Below are 21,977 nucleotides of genomic sequence, written 5' to 3' on the forward strand. Positions count from 1 at the left end.
GGCTAAAAGTAGTTTTAGTCCAATAAATGGTGTTGGGAAAATTGGTAGATATGTGCAGGAAAATGAATACACCACACACAAGAATAAATTTAAAATGGATTAAAGACTTAAATGCTAGACCCAAAACCACAAAATCCTAGGAGCAAACATAGGAAACAAAATCTCAGACATTGCTCACAGCAATATTTTATCACAAATATCTCCCCAGGCAAGGGAAACAAAAGAAAAAAAATAAACAAATGGGTCTACATCAAACTAAAAAGTTTTGCACAGCAAAGGAAATCATCAATAAAATAAAAAGACAACCCACAGAATGGGAAAACATATTCACTGATAATTCCGATAAGGGGTTAATATCCAAAATTTATAAAGTACTTATAAAACTCAGCACCAAAAACCAAACAATCCAATTAAAAAATGGGCAAAGGACCTGAATAGAGACTTCCCCAAAGAGGACATACAGATGACCAATAGACATATGAAAAGATGTTCAATGTCACTAATCATCAGAGAAATGCAAATTAAAACCACAATAAGACATCATCTCACACCTACCAGAATGGCTGTCATCAATAAATCAACAAACAACCAGTGCTGGCAAGAATGTGGAGAAAGGAGATCACTTTTGCATTTTTGGTAGGAATGTAGACTGGTGCAGCCACTGTGGAAAGTAGTATGGAGATACCTCAAAAAATTAAAAATGGATCTGCTGAGTTCTGGTCAAGATGGAGGCATGGGTGGAAACCCTTTGCTTCCTCGCACAACCACAAGGAGGATAACAAGAAATCTAAAATCAATAAACAACCAGAAGTGCCAGAAAACCAAACTGCATGGAACTCCAACAACCAGGAAATTAAAGAAACAGTCAACCTGACCACCCAGACCAGTAAGATGGGCCGACGGAGAGAATCTGGGGCAAGGTGGCAGACCGTACAGGTGGGGCTGGCTGAATGGGAAACTAGACTCAGAGCTGACTGTGGACAATGGCGGGGGTTGCCATGGTGGGATAAACCCCCAGTCTCACACAACAGTTTATTGGAAAGTGGGGCTAGAGCCCAACAGACCAGCCACACTGTTCCCTCTCTGGCCTATCCTCTACAGGCAGCACTACAGCACTGCAAGGAGGGTTGCCCTTAGGTACCTGGTGAGTACCTAAGGCCCTGCCCCCTTACAACTTAACAGGTGTGCTGAGACAAAGAAATATGGCCCAAATGAAAGAACACCGCAAAACTCCAAAAAGAGAGCTAAATGATGAGGAGATGGCCAACCTATCCAATGGAGAGTTCAAAGCCCTGGTAATCAAAATGCTCACAGAACTGATTGAGCTTGGTTGAAAAATGAAAGAACAGATGAAGGATACCCAAAGTGAAATAAAGCAAAATATTCAGGGAACCAACAGTGACAAGAAGGAAACCAGGACTCAAATCAATGATGTGGAACAAAAGGAAGAAATAAACATCCAACTGGAACAGAATGAAGAAACAAGAATTCAAAAAAATGAGGAGAGGAAAAAAAAATTAGGAGAGGCTTAGCAAACCCTGGGGCAACCTGAAATGTTCCAATACCTGAATTATAGGGGTGCCAGAAGGAGAAGAACAACAGCAAGAAATTGAAAACTTATTTGAACAAATAATGAAGAAAAACTTCCCCAATCTGGCAGACGAAATAGACTTCCAGGAAGTCCAGGAAGCTCAGAGAGTCCCAAGGAAGTTGGACCCAAAGAGGAACACACCAAGGCACATCATCATTAAGTTACCCAAGATTAAAGATAAAGAGAGAATCTTAAAAGCAGTAAGAGAAAAAGAGAGAGTTACTTACAAAGAAGTGCCCATAAGACTGTCAGCTGATTCCTCAAAAGAGACCTTACAGGCCAGAACGGTCAAGAAAAGCAAGGACCTACATCCAAGATTGCTCTATCCAGCAAAGCTATCATTTAGAATGGAAGGGCAGATAAAGTGCTTCTCAGATAAGGTCAAGTCAAAGGAGTTCATCATCACCAAGCCCTTATTATATGAAATGTTAGAGGGACTTATCTAAGAAATTGAAGATCAAAAACTATGAACAGTGAAACTCGTAACTATCATCAACTGAACCTAACAAACAAAAACAAAAACTAAGCAAACAACTAGAACAACAGCCCAACCAGAGAAATGGAGATCATATGGAGACTTTTCAGTGGGAAGGGAGAGCAGAAGAATGGGGGGAAGAGGTACAGGGACTAAGAAGCATAATTGGTAGACATAAAATAGATGGGGAGAGGCCAAAAATTGTATAGGAAACAGATAATTTAAAGAACTTACATGCACAAACCATGAACATGAACTAAAGGTAGGGAATGCTGGAGGGTTGGGGGATGCAGGTCAGAGGGGGAATAAAGGAGGAAAAATTGGGAAAACTGTAATAGCATAATCAATAAAATATACTTTAAAAATGAAATAAAAATAAATAAATAAATAAATGCATTTTTGTAAAAATTCCAAAAAAGAAAAATGTATTTGCCTTTTGATCCAGCCATCTCACTTCTGGAATATATCCAAAGGAAACCAAAATACTAATAAAAAGAACATAAGCACACCTATGTTCATTGCAGCATTATTTACAATCACCAAGATATGGAAGCATCCCAAATATCCATCAGTAGATGAGTGGATAAAACAACAATGGGATATTTATGCAATGGAATACTACTCTGCCATAAAAAAGAAGAAAAGTTTACCCTTTGTGACAGTATGGATGGACCTGAAGAAAATTACGCTAAGTGAAATAATCCAGTCAGAGAAAGACAAACACCATAAGATTTCACTGACATGTGGAATCTTATGAACAAACTGAACTAACAAGAACAGAGACAGACTCCTAGATGGAGAACAGATGACAGCAATTGGGGTAGGGGGGTTAGAGGGTGGAGAAATTGAGCAAAAAGGAAAAAAGACTCATGGGTATGGACAAAAGTGTGGTGATTTCTTGGGGGAGGGCAGTATAAGGGAACTAAATGGTAATGGAAAAAATACAATAAAGATTAAATAAAAATAAATAAATGGTGATTTGGTCATGATGAACTCCTTTGGTTTTTCTTTGTCTGGTATGCTCTTTATCTGCCCTTCCATTCTAAATGATACCTTTTTTGGGTAGGGCAATCTTGGCAGTAGGTACCTACTTTGTGACTTTGAATATTTCTTTCCAATCCCTTCTAGCCTGGAAAGTTTCTTTTCAGATATCAACTCAACCAAGTCTTATGGTAACTCCTCTGTAGGTAACTTACTCCTTTTCTCTTGCTGCTTTTAAGATTCTCTCTTTATTTTAAAGTTTGGCATTTTAATTATGATGTGTGGTGGTGTGGGACTCTTTGTATCATCCTGTTTGGGACTCTCTGTGCTTACTGGACTTGCATGTCTATTTCCTTCACCAAATTAGGGAAGTTTTCTTTCATTATTTTCTCAAATAGATTTCCGATTTCTTGGTCTTCCTCTTCTCCTTCTAGCATGCCTATGATGCAAGTGTTGGACCTCTTGAAGTTGTCCCAGAGGTTGCTATACTATCCTCCTTTTTTGTATTCTTTTTTTATTCTTGTTGTTCTGCATCATTGTTTTTTGCTTCCTTATGTTCCAAATCATTGATTTGATTCTTGGCTTCATCCACTCTACTGTTGTTTCCCTGTAAATTGTTCTTTATTTCAATTAATGTATCCTTCGTTTCTGACTGGATGTTTTTTATGCTGCTGAGGTCCTTACTAAATTCCTTGAGCATCCTTATAACCAGTGTTTTGAACTCTGCCTCTCATAGATTGCTTATCTCCATTTCATGTAGCTCTTTTTCTGGAGTTTTGATGTGTTCTTTCATTTGGACCATGTTTCTTTGTCTCCTCATTTTGACAGCCTCCCTGTATTTGTTTGTATGTATTAGGTAGAGTTGCTTTGACTCCGTGTCTTGGTAGTGTGGCCTAATGTAGTACAATGTCCTGTAGCGTCCAGTGGCACAGCTTCCTCTATCACCCAAGCTGGGTACTCAATGTGCACCCTTTGTGTGAGCTGAGAACACCCTCCTTTTGTAGTTTAGCCCTGGTTGCTGTTGGCAGATCAATGGAAGGGATTTACCCAGGCTAGTCATCTGTGCGAGGATTGGCTGTTATCACCAACCACCAACCTCCACCCACCGTGGAGGATAAGCTGTGTAGTGGCAGAGTAGTGGCGCTCTGACCTGATCTTTAGCCATCACTGGGTGTGCTGGCCATGGGGTTTCCCGAGAGATGCAGGCCAAGGTCAGCTCCTACTTGTGTTTTGCCTAGGGATACCCTGCCTGAGCTATAAAGCAATCTGAGATGGCTGCTACTTGTGCTGGGCTTGGAGATTCCCAGGTGAAGCGAAGTTGTGAATCCAGACTGGCTGCTTCTAATTCCAGTCCTGGGGCTCACTGAGGCCAGTTGCTGCTTGTTTGGTAGGATTTGGGAAGTTGTGAAGCATGAGCCAAGACCAGCCATTCATATGGAAAAGAAGCTTCAGTTGGCCTGTAAGTTGGGTGGGGCAGAGTCTTTGGGTATCTCCAAGGTGGGTCAAACAGTGTTAGCCAGGTTGATGGAGTGTCAAATATGGCACCAGCTTGCTGGATCTGTGGAGATTGGGTTTAGCAAAGGGCAATGGCCTTTACTCACCTTGATGACAGACACTTCAGTTCCTCCCTGTATGCCACTGGTGCCTTACAAGGTGCTGCCACAGTGTTGAGGCTCAGAGGGAGTGAGTCTGAGTAGGGCAGTCCATGTGTGTGTTCTTTAAGAGGAATGGCTTGGGACTCTAGAGGTTTCTTCCACTGACTCAATCCCTGCTGGTTTTTGCAGCCAGAACTTGTGAGGACTTATCTTCCTAGCACTGGAGCCCTGGGCTGGGGACCCTGGTGTGAGGCTCCCAAGATATCCCTCCCAAATTTTTATACACTACACATGGGTATGGGACTAGCCCATTCCTGTCTGTGCACCTCCTAGCAGTCTGGATGGGTGTGGTTTCTTTAACTCTGTACTTGTCAGACTTTCAGTCAACTTGATTTTTGATGGTTCTGAGTGATGGCTATTCTATATTTTAGTTGTAATTTTGATGTGGATGTGTGAAGAGGTGAGCCATGTCTGCTTACACCACCATCTTGATCAGAAGTCCTCAAGATTATTTTATGATCTCACCTATAAGTGGAACCTAATCAATAAAACAAACAAGCAAAGAAAATATAACCAGAGACATTGAAATAAAGAACAAATTGACAGTAACCAGAGGGGAGGAGGGCGGGGCATAATAAGGAAAAAAGGGGAAGGGTTGTTAAGGAACATGTATCCTTTATACATGTTCCTTTAGTTAAGGAACATGTATAAAGGATACATGGACAAAGCCAAAGGGGGGTAGGAATGAGGGAGGTAGTTATGGGTGGATTGGGGGAGGAGTGGTGGGGGGAAAACGGAGACAACCGTACTTGAACAACAATAAAAAAATGTGAAAAAAAAAGAAAGAAAAGGGCTATTTTATAAATGGAACCAGTATGAAACTTTTGAGATTATTTTTCATTTAGTAAAATTCCCTTCATGTTCCTCGAAGCTGTTGTGTATATAAATAGTTCATTCCCTATTGTTGCAGAGCAGTAGTCCAGGATATTGCTTTTTGAACCAGACAATCTATGCATTTTAATTGAAGTGTTTTGTCCATTTACCAATACCATCTTGTTATTTATTTCCTAGTTGTCCCATTTGTTTTGTGTTCTTCTTTTCCTCTTATACTACCTTATTTTAGGTAAATTAATTTTTTTAACATTTGATTTTAGTTCTTCTAATGACTTCTAACATTCTTCTTTATATTTTTTCTGTGTTATTTCAGAGATTTCCCCTATCCATTATTCAATTAATATAATGTGCTTAGAATTCACATTATTACACTTCACATAAAATGTATGAATCTTACAGCAGTAAAATTCCATTTACCTGCTCCTCATCCTTTCTACTACTTTTGTCCTCAATTTTACATTTACATACCTAATATATCCCACAAAACAATGTTATTATTTTAATGTACTTAAATTGAATTAAGTTAAAATAACAATAATTCCTCTCTAATTTATATTAATGTGTTTTCCTTCCTTTTTTAATTTTTATTTTTCAATTACAGTTTACATTTAATATTATTTTGTATTAGTTTCAAGTGTAACAGCATAGTGGTTAGACAATCACATGCTCTACAGAGGTTCCCGCAATATTTCCAGCATCCGCCTGGCACCATACATAGTTATTACAATATTAATGACTATATTCCCTATGCAGTACTTTATTTATCTATTTTTAGAGAGAGGGAAAGGAAAGGAGAAAGACAGGGAGAGAAGCATCAATGTGTGTTTGCCTCTCACACACCCCCAGCTGGGGACCTGGCCCACAACCCAGGTACGTGCCCTGACTGGGAATTGAACCAGCAACCCTTTGGTTTGCAGGCCAACCTATGCAGTACTTTACATTCTCATAACTATTCCATATCTACCAGTCCATACTTCTTAATCCCTTCACCTTTTTCATACAGTCTCCCAGCAGTTCCCCTCCCCTCAGACAGCCATCAATCTGTTCTCTGTATTTGTGAGTCTGTTTTTCTTTTGTTTGTTCATTTATTTTGCTGTTTAGATTCCACATATAAGTGAAATCATGTGGTGTTTGTCTTTCTTTGTCTGGCTCATTTCATTTAGCATAATACTCTCTAGGTCCATCCATTCGTCTATTGACAGGCACTTGGGTTGCTTCCATATCTTGGCTATTATAAATAATGCTGCAATGAACATAAGAGTTTATATATTCTTTCAAATTAGTCTTCTGGGTTTCTTCATATATATTATGAGAAGTGGGATTGCTGAGTCATAAAGCAGTTCCAATTTAAATTTTTGAAGAACCAATAGAGGTGTTTTTCTATATTAATATCTTATAGCTATGCTATGAATCATAGACTCTGATTTTCTTATTAAAAATTAGGCTTTGAGTACTTCTGGCCAAGATGGAGGCATAGGTAGCCATGCTTTGCCCCCTCACACAACCATAATAAGGTTCACAACTAACCTCAAAACAAAATACAACCAGAACTGCCAAAAAATCAAACTGTATGGAAGTCCTACAACCAAGGATTTAAAGAAGAAATATTCATTCAGACAAGGAGGAGGAGCAGAGATAGGGAACTGGGGTGAAGAGGACGTTGTGTGGTAGCAGAACAGGTGATTCCACATTCATATATGGTGGATAAAAATCAGAAGGAACACCTGGAGAGCAAGCCATCCCAGCCCCAGGCCAGAGCACTTGCAAATCAGGGTTCCAGTACTGGAAAAATAAAACCTCATAACTTCTGGCTGTAAAATCCAGTAGGGGTTGGGGCAGTGGCAGAAATTGCCAGTCTCTCGGAAGAGTCTATTTAAAGGACTATATAGCCCAAGATGTATGCAAACCCACCCATTCTGGGATTCAACACCAGGGTAGCAGCTAGAAGAGCACAAATTGTACACCAGAAATGGAGTAAGTGACTGGAAACAGGACAAAAGCCTAGCAAGCAACATCATTCCCACTTCGACCACTCCCCCATATACAGTGCCACAGAGCACCAAAGTGGGTTGCCCCACCCTGGTGAATACCTAAGTCTTCACCCCTTACAATGTAACAGCTGGGCCAACATGGAGTCAAAGGAGCTATACCTAACACACAGAAACAAACACTGGGGGGACTGCCAAACTGAGGAGACAATGAAATATAGTCCAAATGAAAAAACAGATCAAAACTCCAGAAAAAGAACTAAATGATGAAGAGATGGCCAACCTATCAGATGCAGAGTTCAAAACACTGATGCTTAATCAGGATGCTTAGAGATCTCATTGAGTACAGCAAATGCATAAAGGAAGAAATGAAGTCTACACTAAGTGAATTAAAGAAAAATCCACAGGGAACCAACAGTGAAGAGAAGGAAGCCAGGGTTCAAATCAATGATTTGGAACATAAGGAAGAAATAAACAGTCAGCCAGCACAGAATGAAAAAACAAGAATTCAAAAAAATGAGGAGAGAATAAGAAGACTCTGGTATGTCTCCAAACACGCCAACATCCAAATCATAGGGATGCCAGAAGGAGAAGAGAAAGAGCAAGAAGTTGAAAACTTATTTGAAAAAATAATGAAAGAAAACTCCCCCAATTTGGCAAAGGAAATAGACATATAAGTCCAGGAAGCTCAGAGAGTCCTAAACAAGTTGGACCCATTGAGCGCCACATCAAGACACATTATTTGAATTTCCCTTAGAACAACTATATGATAAAGAGAGAATCTTAAAAGCAGCAAGAGAAAGGAACAGAGTCACCTACAAAGGAGTTCCCATAACACTATCAGCTGATTTCTCAAAACAAACCTCGCAGGCAAGAAGGGACTGGAAAAAAGTATTCAAAGTGATGAAAATCAAGGACCTACAATCAAGATTACTCTATCCAGCAAAGCTATCATTTAGAATGGAAGGGCAGATAAAGTGCTTCCCAGATAAGGTCAAGTTAAAGGAGTTCATCATCACCAAGCCATTATTATATGAAATGTTAAAGGGACTTATCTAAGAAAAGGAAGATCAAAACTATGAACAGTAAAATGACAACAAACTCAACTATCAACAACTGAATCTAACAGAAGCCAACTAAGCAAACAACTAGAACAGGAACAGGATCACAGAAATGGAGATCACATTGAGGGTTATCAGCAGGGAGGGGGAAAGAGGAAAATGAGGGAAAAGGCACAGGGAATAAGAAGCCTGATTGGTAGATACAAAATAGACAGGGGGAGTTTAAAAATAGTATAGGAGATGTAGAAGCCAAAGAACTTATATGCATGACCCATGGACATGAACTAAAGGGTAGGGGGTGAGTACCAGGTGGAGAGGGGCAAAGGGGGAAAAAACTGGGACATGTGTAGTAGCATAATCAATAAAATATACTTTTTAAAAAGAATTAGACCTTGAAATTGATTAAAAAATTTAAAACTGAAAGTATAATTGATAAGTTATAACCAGGTTTCAATTATTTTTTGTCTGATGCAAGTTATTTTAGAATAATTTTCCTTCAGCTTAAATAAATCCATAATCATTATATTTTTGTGAACAGGAAAACTAAAAAATCCCTCTTTTAGTAATCAACTTTACTCTTCCTAGTTTTGTTTTCTCACTCACACCAGTAAAAATACTAAATCTAAGATTCTAGAAAATATTGTTTATTAAATGTCAGTAAATACCTACTTGTACTCCAAAAAGCCTACTCTTACACAAAGCACCAATAGAAAACTCCTTTAAGTCTCTTTTCTAATGGGATATGAAACTAGAATTTTGGAGGCAATTTCCTGGGTCTGTATCTTCACTACTTAAGAAATACTAGTCCTTGCTGCTTAGCTGTCAGTGGGTTATTATCAGACATCGTAGAATGGGAAAAGCATGATTTGAATAAAGACACATGGTATGAACCATATCATGTGAAGCCTCAGGGCAGATGAGTAATGAGCCTTGAGTAAGGGATTAAGACTTCCTTTTAGGTCTTTCCTAATCCTTCCACTGTTTAACTTCAAATTGATTAATATAAACCAAAATTGTTTAGACTTTCCATTAGAGGCCTTTTGGAGATAAATATAGAAAAGGAGTAGGGTCTTTATATTAATATTTTCCTTTAGGACAAGTATATCAAATTGAAAACTTTTATCTAACTCTTTCTTCCTACCTTAATAAAAAAAAATAGATTCCTTATGGTAATTAAGGAGAACACTATTTTTTTCACAGATTTTTTTTTTTTACTGTTGTGGAATATACTAATTTTTACTAGAATATATGAGACATATTATATTATTGGGTATGGAAAACTTTCCTTGAGAAATCTGCAAACATCTTGTATTCCATTCCTCTATTTTAATCTCCATCTGCTGTCTTAACATGTCTTATTGTCCACGTGTGCTCAATACTCCACTACAATGGAGCTGCTTGTTGTTTCCTTCTTGCATGTCATTCGTTCTGCCCTTTCCTCCACCGATGTCTTCCTTTTCATTCTCCATCTGCAAAATACCATAGTCCTTTAAATCCCAGCTCCTAGTATAATTCCCCTCAATTTTCCAAGCTGACAGCAATGTCCCTTTTCTTTAAATCCACTGAAGTCTATATATTTCTCAATGTATGTAATTATTTGTTAAAATGACATATACCCTAATTTATTAATAAGCTCTTTGAGGGAAGGACTTTATTACTCATATTTCTGCCAATGTGTAACACAGTATATCTTACTTTGAAGATATTTGTCTAACTAATTAGTTAATTAAAGTATGTAACTGCAAATTCTAGGATTATCTTTATGAGTGACTTAGTCTAATATGCCTTGTGAAAGTAATACATTCAGGTGAGCCAAACCTGAAGTTCATTCCAGGGGCAAGGCCAGTGTTGAAAGTCTTGATCAAATCACTCACAGACTCTGCTCAGACAAGGACACTCCCAATGTGAATAAATAACTTGCTGGATGCATCTGCCAGCAGCTTGTGTTGGTGACTTTTGTTTGGAGTGAAGCGCTTCCAGTCCAGCTTTCATCACTGCACCTCACTTTCATTATAATGTCTTGCCTCTTGTTTTGTTTATACGAAAGACTACAGTCTTGTTTTAGAATTTCTGGGTATTATGAGTACCTTAGGGAAATCTGATTATAGAGATAATCTACTCAACAGTGAATAGTTTCAATTTGTTTCTATTGAGTTTTGTCAATTTGGAATCCTAGATACCTTTGTATTCCAGTACATTGACTAGAGCCTCCCAGCCAGACGTTGAGGCATCTGTTTCTATAGTTTTCAGAAATGGGAGAGATAAACAAGAATGTGTGGGAATCATCCATATATTTGCTAACCACCAATTTAGATCTAAATAGACTCCCTCTGTTAGGAAGACTAATGAATTCCAATTCTCTGAAATATCCTTTGCTTTTAACAAGCAAGATGGAAGGTATCTAAAGAAAAAACGGGGGGAGAGAGAGATATACACAGAGAGAAAAGCTGTGAATAATGCCACTGGAGAACCAATTATGTTCGCCAGCTGGCATTGAGAAACTTGTTTCCTTTGACAAGAAAAAAAAGATTTCAGTTTTAGCCTTAAACTCCTTCTTGACGTTGTGTTCTTTAGGGCTGAATAAACGAATCCTCCCAGACACCCCCATAAGATGTTAGAAAAGAAATTCTTAACATTATTATCACATATAATATGACAAAGCAATGGGTAAGAAGAGAAAAATGAGCTACAGCTTCAATATGGCACTTAATAAGAATCAACTGGCAACAACCCAGAGATCATTTTCCAATCTTTCTCTTTTTTATTATTATTGTCTTATTGTTTCAATTATTTTATTGAGATTTACCTCTATTTTGTTATACTTTAAGGGTTATAAAATAAATAAGAATAAATAGATTGAAAGAGAAAAAAAGAACTGAATAAAAATGAAGTGAAAATAAAGCATTATAACAAAGAGAACTTCTCCAAGCCACATGACTGAGTCGTTAAGCTACACTCCTGACTTGGCATGGCAGTGATGAAGAAAATACTGGTCAAGGCATTTCATAGGTGTAGAAGTATATTTGTTGTGAAAAGTAGTTAACACCTATGTTTCCTGGTAACATGAGCTGCAACTGGCCTTTTTTACCCCCCTATTTGTGGGGATCTCTCATTGGTTGCAACTAAACCTGGAACTGAGGCTTTTGTGCTTTCGTGGGGAGACGTGATTTGTTTCAGAATCTCTCAGCTGCTAACTTGGAAGTAAGCAGTGTCACCTAGCCTGGAGCTCTCAGCAGAGGCCTTTTTTCCACTGATAAGCCCCCTGCATTGCTGATCTTGGCTGGGCATCCCCTCTGCTCCTCCTCCAAGCTGTTCCGTGTAGAAATGCTTGTGAATTCAGTCTTTTCACTTTGTATACTACTTTAAAACCTGCTTTTCCCAAGCATTCATTTGAAGTCCACAAAAATCTGTAGACCAAGTTCACTCAGACTAGCCCCTGTTGAGCCACTGGCACTCCATAACTGTTTACAATCCCTTTTTTATTTTTTTTAAGTATATTTTATTGCTTATGTTATTACAGTTGTCCCATTTTTTCCTTTTGTCACTCTCTCCCCGGGACCCCTATTTCCTCCAGCAGTCCTTCCCTTGATTCATGTCCATGGGTTGTACATATAAGTTCTTTGGCTTCTCCATTTCCTATACTATTCTTTACCTCCCCCTGTCTATTTTGTACCTACCATTTATGCTTCTTATTCTCTGTACCTTTTCCCCTCTTTCTCCCCCTCTTCAGTGATCTCCATTTCTCTGATTCTGTTCCTGTTGTTTGCTTAGTTAGTTGGTTGGTTGGTTTTTTTAAGATTCAGTTGTTGGTAGTTGTGAGTTTATTCTCATTTTACTGTTCATGGTTTTGATCTTCTTCTTTATCTTAGATAAGTCTCTTTAATGTTTCAGATAAGAAGGGCTTGGTGATAATGAATTCCTTTAGCTTTACCTTGTCTGGGAAGTCCTTTATCTGCCCTTCATTTCTAAATGGACCCTGTTTGGGTCCAACTTGTTTGGAAATCTCTCAGCTCCCTGGACTTCTATGTCTATTTCCTTTGCCAAATTAGGGAAGTTTTCTTTAATTATTTTTTGAAATAAGTTTTCAATTTCTTGCTCTTTCTCTTCTTTCTGGCACTCCTATGATTCAGATATTGGTATGTTTAAACTTGTCCCAGAGGTTCCTAAGCCTTTTATCATTTTTTTGAATTCGTATTTCTTCTTTCTGCTCCGGGTGAATATTTATTTCTTCCTTTTGTTACAAATCATTGATTTGAGTCCCAGCTTCCTTTCCTTCACTGTTGGTTGTCTATGTATTTTTTTAAATTTCACTTTGTATAGTCTTCACTTCTTCCTTTATTTTGCTGTCATGCTCAATCATTTCTCTGAGCATCCTGATTACCAGTGTCTTGAACTCTATATCTGATAGGTTGGCCATCTCTTCATCATTTAGTTCTTTTTCTGGAGTTTTGATCTGTTCTTTCATTTGGGCCCTATTTCTTTGTCTCCTCAATTTGTCAGTTCACTTGTTATGTTGTAAGAGGCAGAGCCTTAGGTATTCATCAGGGTGGGGCCACCCACTACATGGCATTGTGTCACTGTATGTAGGAGAGGGGTCAGAGAGGGAATCGTGCTGCCTGCTTGGCTCTTGCCCCACTTTCAGTCACTTCACCCAAATAACTGGCACCCTTCCAGCTGCTGCCTTGTTGATGATTTCCCGAGTGAGTGGGCTTGTGCATGTTCTAGGACCCCGTGGCCCTCTCAGACTCTCCCGAGAGACCAGCAGTTTCTTTCACCGCTGCAACTCCCACAGATTTTTACAGCCAGAGGTTATAAGGTTGTTTTTTTTTTTTTTTTCTCCTTCGCTGGAACCCTGAGTTGTGTGGCCAGTCTTGGGGCTGGAAATGCTTGCTCCCCAGTTGCCCCTCCCAGTTTCTACCTGCATGTGAATGTGGGACCATCTGTTCTGCTGGCCATCTTGTTGCATGTTCTCTCCGCCATGGCTGCCCATCTCTGCCCCTCCTACCCATCTGGATAAATGTTTCTTCTTTAGCAACTTGGTTGTAAGACTTCCATACAGTTCAATTTTCTGGCAGATCTTGCTGTTTTTTGTTTTAGGATTGGTTGTTATCTTTCTTATGGTTGTGCAAGGGGCAAAGCGTCCTATCTATGCCTCCAATTTAGCCAGAAGTCCCCTTATCCTTTCTCAAGGAACCTAAAATGCTTATTCATTCACAACTTGCTTTCTTGATTACAAAAAGACGGAACTTTAATCTAAAAAGTTTATTGTTATTCTTTCAAATGATGTCATCCTGTGTATGTCTGTGTACTGCACAATTCCAAGTGAACCATCCAAATGGACTAAATACCAATAGTATCTCTTTATCCCCCACCCAGTCTGGATTGAAAAGACAGGTAGTCTTGACCTTATGTACAAAAGGCCAAGATAAAATTTTGATGTAGTTGGATAATTGACTGGATAATTAATTTAAGCTACCTTGTTCTGGAAGGAAAATAGAGTTGTGATTTACTTTCATACCATCAACTCCCTAATCTATATTACTTCGTTAAAGAACATAGTTTGATATTATTTTTATATTGATTTTTATTAAATAATATAGCTTGATATTGTATTAAATATCACAGAAATACAAAGGTTAGCTAAATGACTCCTTAGCTCTGAACCTAAGTCATCAAGTCATACATTTTACATTTTCTATTTCACATGTCTTCATCTTGAATTTTCCATTTCTCTTTTTCTTCTTCCAAGGATGCAATTTTTATACATGGAAAAGAATAGAAAATATGAGTTCAAGGTGATGTCATTAACAGTTTGTGTCAGCCTTCTTACTTTCAAATTCTCTAGAAATGTCTTTAAAAGGGTTTCCTTGTCTTTATTAATACAATTTAAAATTAGCAGCTTTACAATTTAGGGGATTTTAGTATATTTAGAGTTGCATAACCATCACCACCAATTTCAGAATATTTTATCACTTCAGAAAGAATGGACGTACCATTAGCAGTCACAACCCATGCCCCACCCCTGCCAGCTATAGGCAAACACACTAATCTATTTTCTGTCTATATAGCTTTGCCTGTCATTAACATTTCATATAGATTTGTCTATCTTAGACATTCATATAAATGGCCTTTTGTGACTGACTTTTTTTACTTAGCATTTCTTTTTTTTTTTATTTACTTTAAATCATTTTTTCCAATTACAGTTGACATACAATACCCTATTAGTTTCAGGTGTATAATTCAATGATTAGACATTATATAACTTACTAAGTTTTCACCTTGATAAGTCTAGTATCCATCTGGCACCATGTACAGTTATTATATTATTGATTATATTCCCTATGCTGTACTTTACATCCCCATGACTATTCTGTAACTACCAATTTTATTTTTAAAAAGATTTTATTTATCTTTAGACAGATGGGAAGGAAGAGAGAAGGAGAGGGAGAGAAACATCAATGTGTGATTGCCTCTCATATGCCCCCTACTGGGGACCTTGGCCCACAACCCAGGTATGCGCCCTGATTGGGAATTGAGCCTGCAACCCTTTGGTTCACAGGCCAGTGCTCAATCCACTGAGCCACACCAGCCAGGGCCCAATTTCATTTTTTAAACATTTTTTTAAAAACCTCACCTGAGAATGTTTATTGATTTTAGAGAGGGAGGAAGGGGGATGGGGGGGGAGAGAGAGAGATGTGAGAGAGAAACATCGATTGGTTACCTCCCATCCTCCCATACTTGCCTGAGCCTGCAACCTAGGTATGTGCCCTGATTGGAAATCAAACTCACAACTTTTTGTGTATGGGATGATGCTCCAACAGCTAAGTCACCCAGCCAAGGCATGTAACTACCAATTTGTACTTCCTAATTCTTTCATACATTCCACCCATGCCCCCTTCCATTTTAAGATTCTTTAATATTTCTTGTAATACTGGTTTAGTGGTGATGAACTCCTTTAGCTTTTTCTTCTCGGGAAACTCTTTACCTGTCCTTTAATTCTAAATGATAGTTGTGTTGGGTAGAGTAATCTTAGTTGTAGGTCCTTGCCTTTCAACACTTTGAATATTTCTTTCTAACCCCTCTGGGCTGCAAAGTTTCTGTTGAGGAATCAGCTGACAGTCTTATGGGAGCTCCCTTGTAGATAGCTAACTGCTTTTCTCTTGCAGCTTTTAAGATTCTTTCTTTGTCTTTAACCTTTGACATTTTAATTATTATGTGTCTTGGTGTGGGTCTCTTTGGGTTCATCTTGTCTGAGACTTTTTGCACTTCCTGGACTTGTATGTCTGTTTTCTTCACTAGGTTAAGGAAGTTTTGTCATTATTTTTTCACATAGGTTTTCAATTCTTTGCTCTCTTTCCTACGTCTGTCACTCCTATAATGCAAATGTTGGTATACTTGAAGTTATCCCAAAGGCTCCTAATATTATCTTCATTTTTTAAAATTCTTTTTTCTTTTTGCTATTCTGATTGGGTGTTTTTTGCTTTTTCATCTTCCAAATCTCTCATTTGATCCTCTGCTTCATCTACTTTACTGTTGATTCCTTGTAATATTCTTTCTTTCAGTTAAAGTACTCTTTATTTTTGACTGGTTCTTTTTTTTTATGTTTTCTGGTTCTGATTTTATGTTTCCTATCTTTTGCTAACATTCTCACATCTACTCTTCCTCTAAATTTATTGAGCATCCTTATAACCAGTGTTTTAAACTCTGCATCTAGTAGATTTCTTGTCCCCATTTTGTTTAGTTTTGGCGGGGGTGGGGGGGAATTTTGTTCTGTTCTTTCATTTGGGATATGTTTCTTTGTCTCCTGATTTTGCTACCCTCTCTGTGTTGGTGTCTCTATATTAGGTAGAGCTGCTACATCTCCCAGGCTTGGTAGAATGGCTTTATATAGTAGATGTTCTATAGGGTCCCATGGCAGAGCCTCTCTGATCACTTAACTCTAGGTGCACCCCCTGTGTAGGTTGTACACTCTTCTGTTGTAGTTAAACCTTGATTGCTGTCAGGAGGGATTTACTCCCAGGCTGATAGACTATAAGGAATGGCTGCAACCACTGGAGTTTCAGCTGTATAGGGGCCCACCCACACAGCAGGACTTACTTCAGCAAGGCTCTGGTGTTCACTCAGTTCGACCCTTGAGTGTGTCATTTGTGGAGGTGGTTCTGGAGCCTCCCAGGTAGTGCATGCCATGGTCAGCTACCACGTGTGTCCTGCCCAGGGCCACTTGGCCTCCTGAGCTACAAAGCAATGGCTGCTACCTCTGCTGGGCTTGGAGGTGCTTGGCAAGGTCAAGCTACAAAACAAGGCCAGCTGCTGCTACTGCAGGGCCTAGTGTCACTTAGCAAGAAGAACACAATTTGGCTCATAATGGTGATGTTGAACATCTTTTCATGTGCTTGTTAGCTATTTGTATAGTCACACACTGCACAGCAATGTTTTGGTCAATAATGAAATGCATATGTGGTGGTGGTCCCATAAGATTATAATGGGTGCTGAAAGTTTTATATCACCTAGTAACATCATAGCGCAACCTTATGTTTTTGTGGTGATGCTGATATAAATAAACCTACTGCACTGAGTCCTATAAAAGTGTAGCACATACAATTATGTATAGTACACAATACTTAGTAATGATAACAAACAACTATGTTTTTGGTTTAGGTATTTACAATGTATACTTTTTATCATTATTTTAGAGTATCATTATTCTTCCTACTTATAAAAAAGGTTTGCTGTTAAGTAGCATTCTATGATATGGTGGCAGCAGCCTTATACATCTTGTGTTTACTGCATTTTTTGAATGTACAATATAATTTTCTCTCGTGCTTGATTTGATCTCCTGTTACTTTGTACAGTAACATGTACAGGCTTGTAGCCTAGGAGCAATAGGCTGTACCATAAGTCTAGGTGTGTAATAGTCTATACGATCTATGTTTGTGTAAGTGCATTGTATGATGTTTGCACAGTGATAAAATCACTTAATGATGCCTTTCTCAGAGACCGTATCAAGTTGTTAAGTGGTGCGAGATTATATCTCCTTAGGAGAAATGTCTATTCAGTCTTGTCCATTTTTTCTGCATAGGATTTTCTCATAGAGAAATTGAATTTTGTCCTTATATTTAAAAAGAAATCAACTGGAGTTGTGTATTTAACCATAAAGCCAATAAACACTACATAAAGCACATAACCTTTAAAGCCTTTGTAGATGTTCTCTTGAGTGTTTTATGTTGAATACTATGATTTTCTTATGAAATACAAAATTTCAGATTAATTTTACTACAGTTCTTTCGGTTCAGATTTAATTATCATTTGGAAAGCTAATGCTGTATAGTAAGTGGCTGCTTATAATCAATAAGACTTATAGTGCTTTCCAAAGCTTTTAAACCTTCATTATGATTGAAAATCAAGTTGTTCTTTTGTTTTCTTTTAAAAATATTTTAAAATTTAATTTAAATTAACTATTAAAAAAACCCAATTTACCCATTTCTCACACTCCCCATCTCTTGCAACCACCAATCTCTTCCATCTATGAGCTTGGATTTTTTTTTAATCCTCACCTGAGGACATGCTTATTGATTTTGAAGAAAGGGAGAGAGAGAGGGAGAGAAACATCAATCTTGCCTCTCCTACAAGCCCTGACTGGGGACAAACCCACAACCTAGGTGTGTGCCCTGACCAGGGTTAAAACCTGCAACCTTTCTGTGTACATGATGGTACTCCAGCCAACTGAGCCATACCAGCCAGGGCTGAGCTTGGATATTTTTGTTGTTGTTATTTTTAAAGATTTTATTTATTTATTTTTAGTGAGAGGGGAAGGAAGGGAGAGAGATAAGGTGATAAATGTCAATGTGAGAGAGAAACATTGATGGGTTGCTTTTCATATATACCTGGACCAGGGACCAAACCCACAGCCCAGGCATGTGCCCTGACAAGGAACTGAAGTGGTGACCTTTTGCTTTGTGGTACAATGCCCAACCAACTGAACTGAGCCACATTGGTCAGGGCACGATTTCATTCTTTTTATGACTGAATAATATTCCATGGTATATGTGTACCACAAATCTTTTATCCATTCATCCATCGATGAACACTTAGTTTGTTTCCGTACCTTGCCTGTTGTACATAATGCTGCAATGAACATGGGGGTGCATATATATTTGAATATTTTAAAATTTAATTTAACTATAAAAACCCAGTTTACCCATTTCTCACACTAGTGTTTACACTAAAATGAAAACATTAGTGTTTTCATTTTATTTGAATAATTACCCAGAAGTGGAATTGCTGTTCATATGTAGTTAAATTTTTAATTTTTTGAGGAACCTCCATACTCTTTTGCATAGTGGCTGCCCCAATTTACATTCCCATCATTAGTGTACAATTGTTCCCTTTTTTCTACATCCTTGTCAACACTTGTTATTTCTTGTCTGTTGGTAATAGAAGTTCAAACAGGTGTGAAGTGATATTTCATTGTGGTCTTGATTTGCATTTCCCTGACAATGAATGATGTTGAGCATCTTTTCATATACCTATGTGTGTCTTCTTAGGAAAAATGTCTATTCAGACCTTCTGCCCATTTTGAATTAGACTTATTGTTATTGAGTTGTATGAGTTCTCTATATATTTTGGATATTTACCCCTTATCAGATATATAACTTGTAATTATATTCTCCCATTCAGTAGTTTGCCTTTTCATTTTGTTAATGGTTTCCTTTGTTGTGCAGAGGGTTTTTAGTTTCATGTAATCCCACTTGTTTTTGTTGCTTTTGCTTTTGGTGTCAGATTAAAAAAATCGTCATCTAGAACTATGTCAAGGAGCTTACCAACTATGTTTTCTTTTTTTTTAAGAAGATTTATTTATTTATTTATTTATCTATTTGTTTGTTTGTTTATAAAGATTTTATATTTTTAATTTTTAGAGAGAGGGGAAAGGAGGGAGAAAAAGAGGGAGAGAAACATCAATGTGTGGTTGCCTCTTGCACACCCCCTACTGGGGACCTGGCCCTCAACCTAGGCATGTGCCCTGACTGGGAATCAAACCAGCAACCCTTTGGATCACAGGTTGGCACTCAGTCCACTGAGCCACACCAGCCCTGACTATTTTTTTTATAGGAGTTTTATGATTTCAGGTTTAATATTCTTTAACCCATTTTGAGTTAATTTTTGTGAATAGTGTAGGATAGTGGTCCAATTTCATTCTTTTGCATGTGGCTGTCCAATTTTACTAACACTATTTGTTAAAGAGACTATCCTTTCCCCACTGTATATTCTTCCCTTCTTTGTTGTAAATTTATTGATCATATATGTATGGGTTTATTTCTGGGCTCTCTATTCTGTTTCATTGATCTATGTTTCTGTTTTTATGCCAATACCATACTGCTTTAATTACCATAGCTTTGTAATGTAGTTTGAAATCAACAAGCATGATCCCTCCAGCTTTATTTTTCTTTCTCAAGATTGCTTTGGCACTTTGTCCATTTTTAATTTGAGTTGTTTGGGTTTTTTGCTGTTGAGTTGTGAGTTATTTATATATTCTAGACACAGGGCTTGTACCAGATAAATGATTTGCAGATATGTTCTCCCATTCTGTGAGCTGTCTTTTCACTTCTTGATGATGTACTTTAGAACACAAAAGTTTTTAATTTTGATAAAGTCCCATTAATTTTTTTCTTTTGTTGCTTGTTCTGGTGTCATATCTAAGAAGCCATTGCCTAATTCAGAGTCATGTCAATTTACTTCTGTATTTTTTCTACAAGTTTTACAGTTTTAGTTCTTACACTTAGATCTATGATTCCTTTATAGTTAATTTTTATATGATACAAGATTTCTCTTTTAATTCCTAAGAACATAGTAGTTTTAGAATGTTCTTTGCTAGATTAGAGATGAAAAATTAGTAAGGAGGTTTTTAGGGTTGTTTTGGGGGGCCTTTTAAAAAATCACTGAGTCATTGCAGACATGGGAAATCACATCTATTTACATAATCAAAAATATACCTCATTTACATAAGCTCATTTAGTCTGTTTTGTAAGAAGAGAAATCCAAACATAAGGTAACTTAGGAATGGCTGCCAATAGCAGCTGAGATAACACTTCATTGAAAGAGCATGAATAATATCTTGATTACAAATAAAAGCTTGGTCTCATCCTTTAGCCCAGAATTGGCTATCGCTACAAATCATTTTTTAGTTTGATTAATGGCAGAGTAACTAATTAGAGTGGGAAAGAGATTAGCAAATCATTCAAGATGTCAAGTGCAGTCGTTGTGTCATAGATAATACAGTAAACCTCATAGTGACAGGTGTGCGTAATAGACAGGAGCTGAAAATACTTAGATCTTGAAAAGTCAAGATAATCCAGAATTGTAGCCTAACCTTCAACAGCATTCTGCACACAGGCTTTTAAAATCAGTGTTATTTATTTACATTGGATTTCCTTCCTCTGAATTGACATATTGTTGAATTGGGCTTTGATTTACTGACATGCTAATATTTGGTATGTATTTTCTTTTTGCTTTGCAGGATGTACAGAACCAAAAATTAAAGACAAATGTGTGGTACCATGAGGTAAATGATTCTCTCCTTCCATTCATGCTGCACTCCTGATCTCGATGTGTTGAAACATTATTATTGTTCTAGGGAATAGGCATTATCTTACTGTTTATAGTTCCTTAGATGTGCAGCAAACCCAATTTATTTGAATCCATGTAAGTATATGGACATGGTTTATGGTTGGGGTTACTATCCTTAAGAGTTGGATGGGAAGTCCTCTATCCTAATAGATAGTACCAACAGGCTGATCAGTTGGATAATTTATCCAAATTTCTCCTCAGTTCTTTGGTGAGGTTGATATTGCCTCTTTTTGATAAGTTGACTTTTTGGCTACTCCTAACAGGTTTGGGATGATGAGTTTTTATCGTGGAACTCCAGCATGTTTGATGATATTAGAGAGATCTCCCAACCTCTAAGTGCCATCTGGGCCCCTGATATCATCATTAATGAATTGTAAGTGTGTTGGGTGTATTTCTTTGGGGTTTAGACTGCTTAGAATATTCAGGCCAGTTTCTGCTTACTTTCATTCATTGTTGCTATTTTTTGTTTCTCAACTTGAAGAGGAGCATATTGTTGGAAATATTCAAGTTAAAAGTACCATGAGTTAATTATTAATGCTTGAGGTGACTCATGGATTATGTTTGCGTCATAATAGTAGCAAATGAGTTAATTTGTGATGTTGTCATTACTGAACCCATCTTTGCTAGGGTGAATTATTTCAGGGAAAAGTGATTTTGTCTGCACTTCTGGGCTAGTCCTGGGTGTCATGGTCACTACCATCTCGTAATCCATTGTGCGTATTGAAACAACTAAAGCTCTCCCTGTAACAATAAGATCTCTTTTGTTTC

The 21,977-nt window shown here is 37.7% G+C and overlaps 1 protein-coding gene across 1 annotated transcript in view; it reads left to right on the top strand.

The window, feature by feature from the left end:
- HTR3B (5-hydroxytryptamine receptor 3B) overlaps positions 1-21,977 on the top strand; it is a 66,828-nt gene that overhangs the window by 32,789 nt on the left and 12,062 nt on the right. Inside the window, 2 exon segments of the mRNA XM_053924454.1 lie at positions 21,100-21,144; positions 21,473-21,582. Of these exon segments, the coding sequence (XP_053780429.1) occupies positions 21,100-21,144; positions 21,473-21,582 (155 nt within the window).

Source organism: Desmodus rotundus, chromosome 5, assembly GCF_022682495.2.
Source record: "Desmodus rotundus isolate HL8 chromosome 5, HLdesRot8A.1, whole genome shotgun sequence".
Taxonomy (NCBI): domain Eukaryota; kingdom Metazoa; phylum Chordata; class Mammalia; order Chiroptera; family Phyllostomidae; genus Desmodus; species Desmodus rotundus.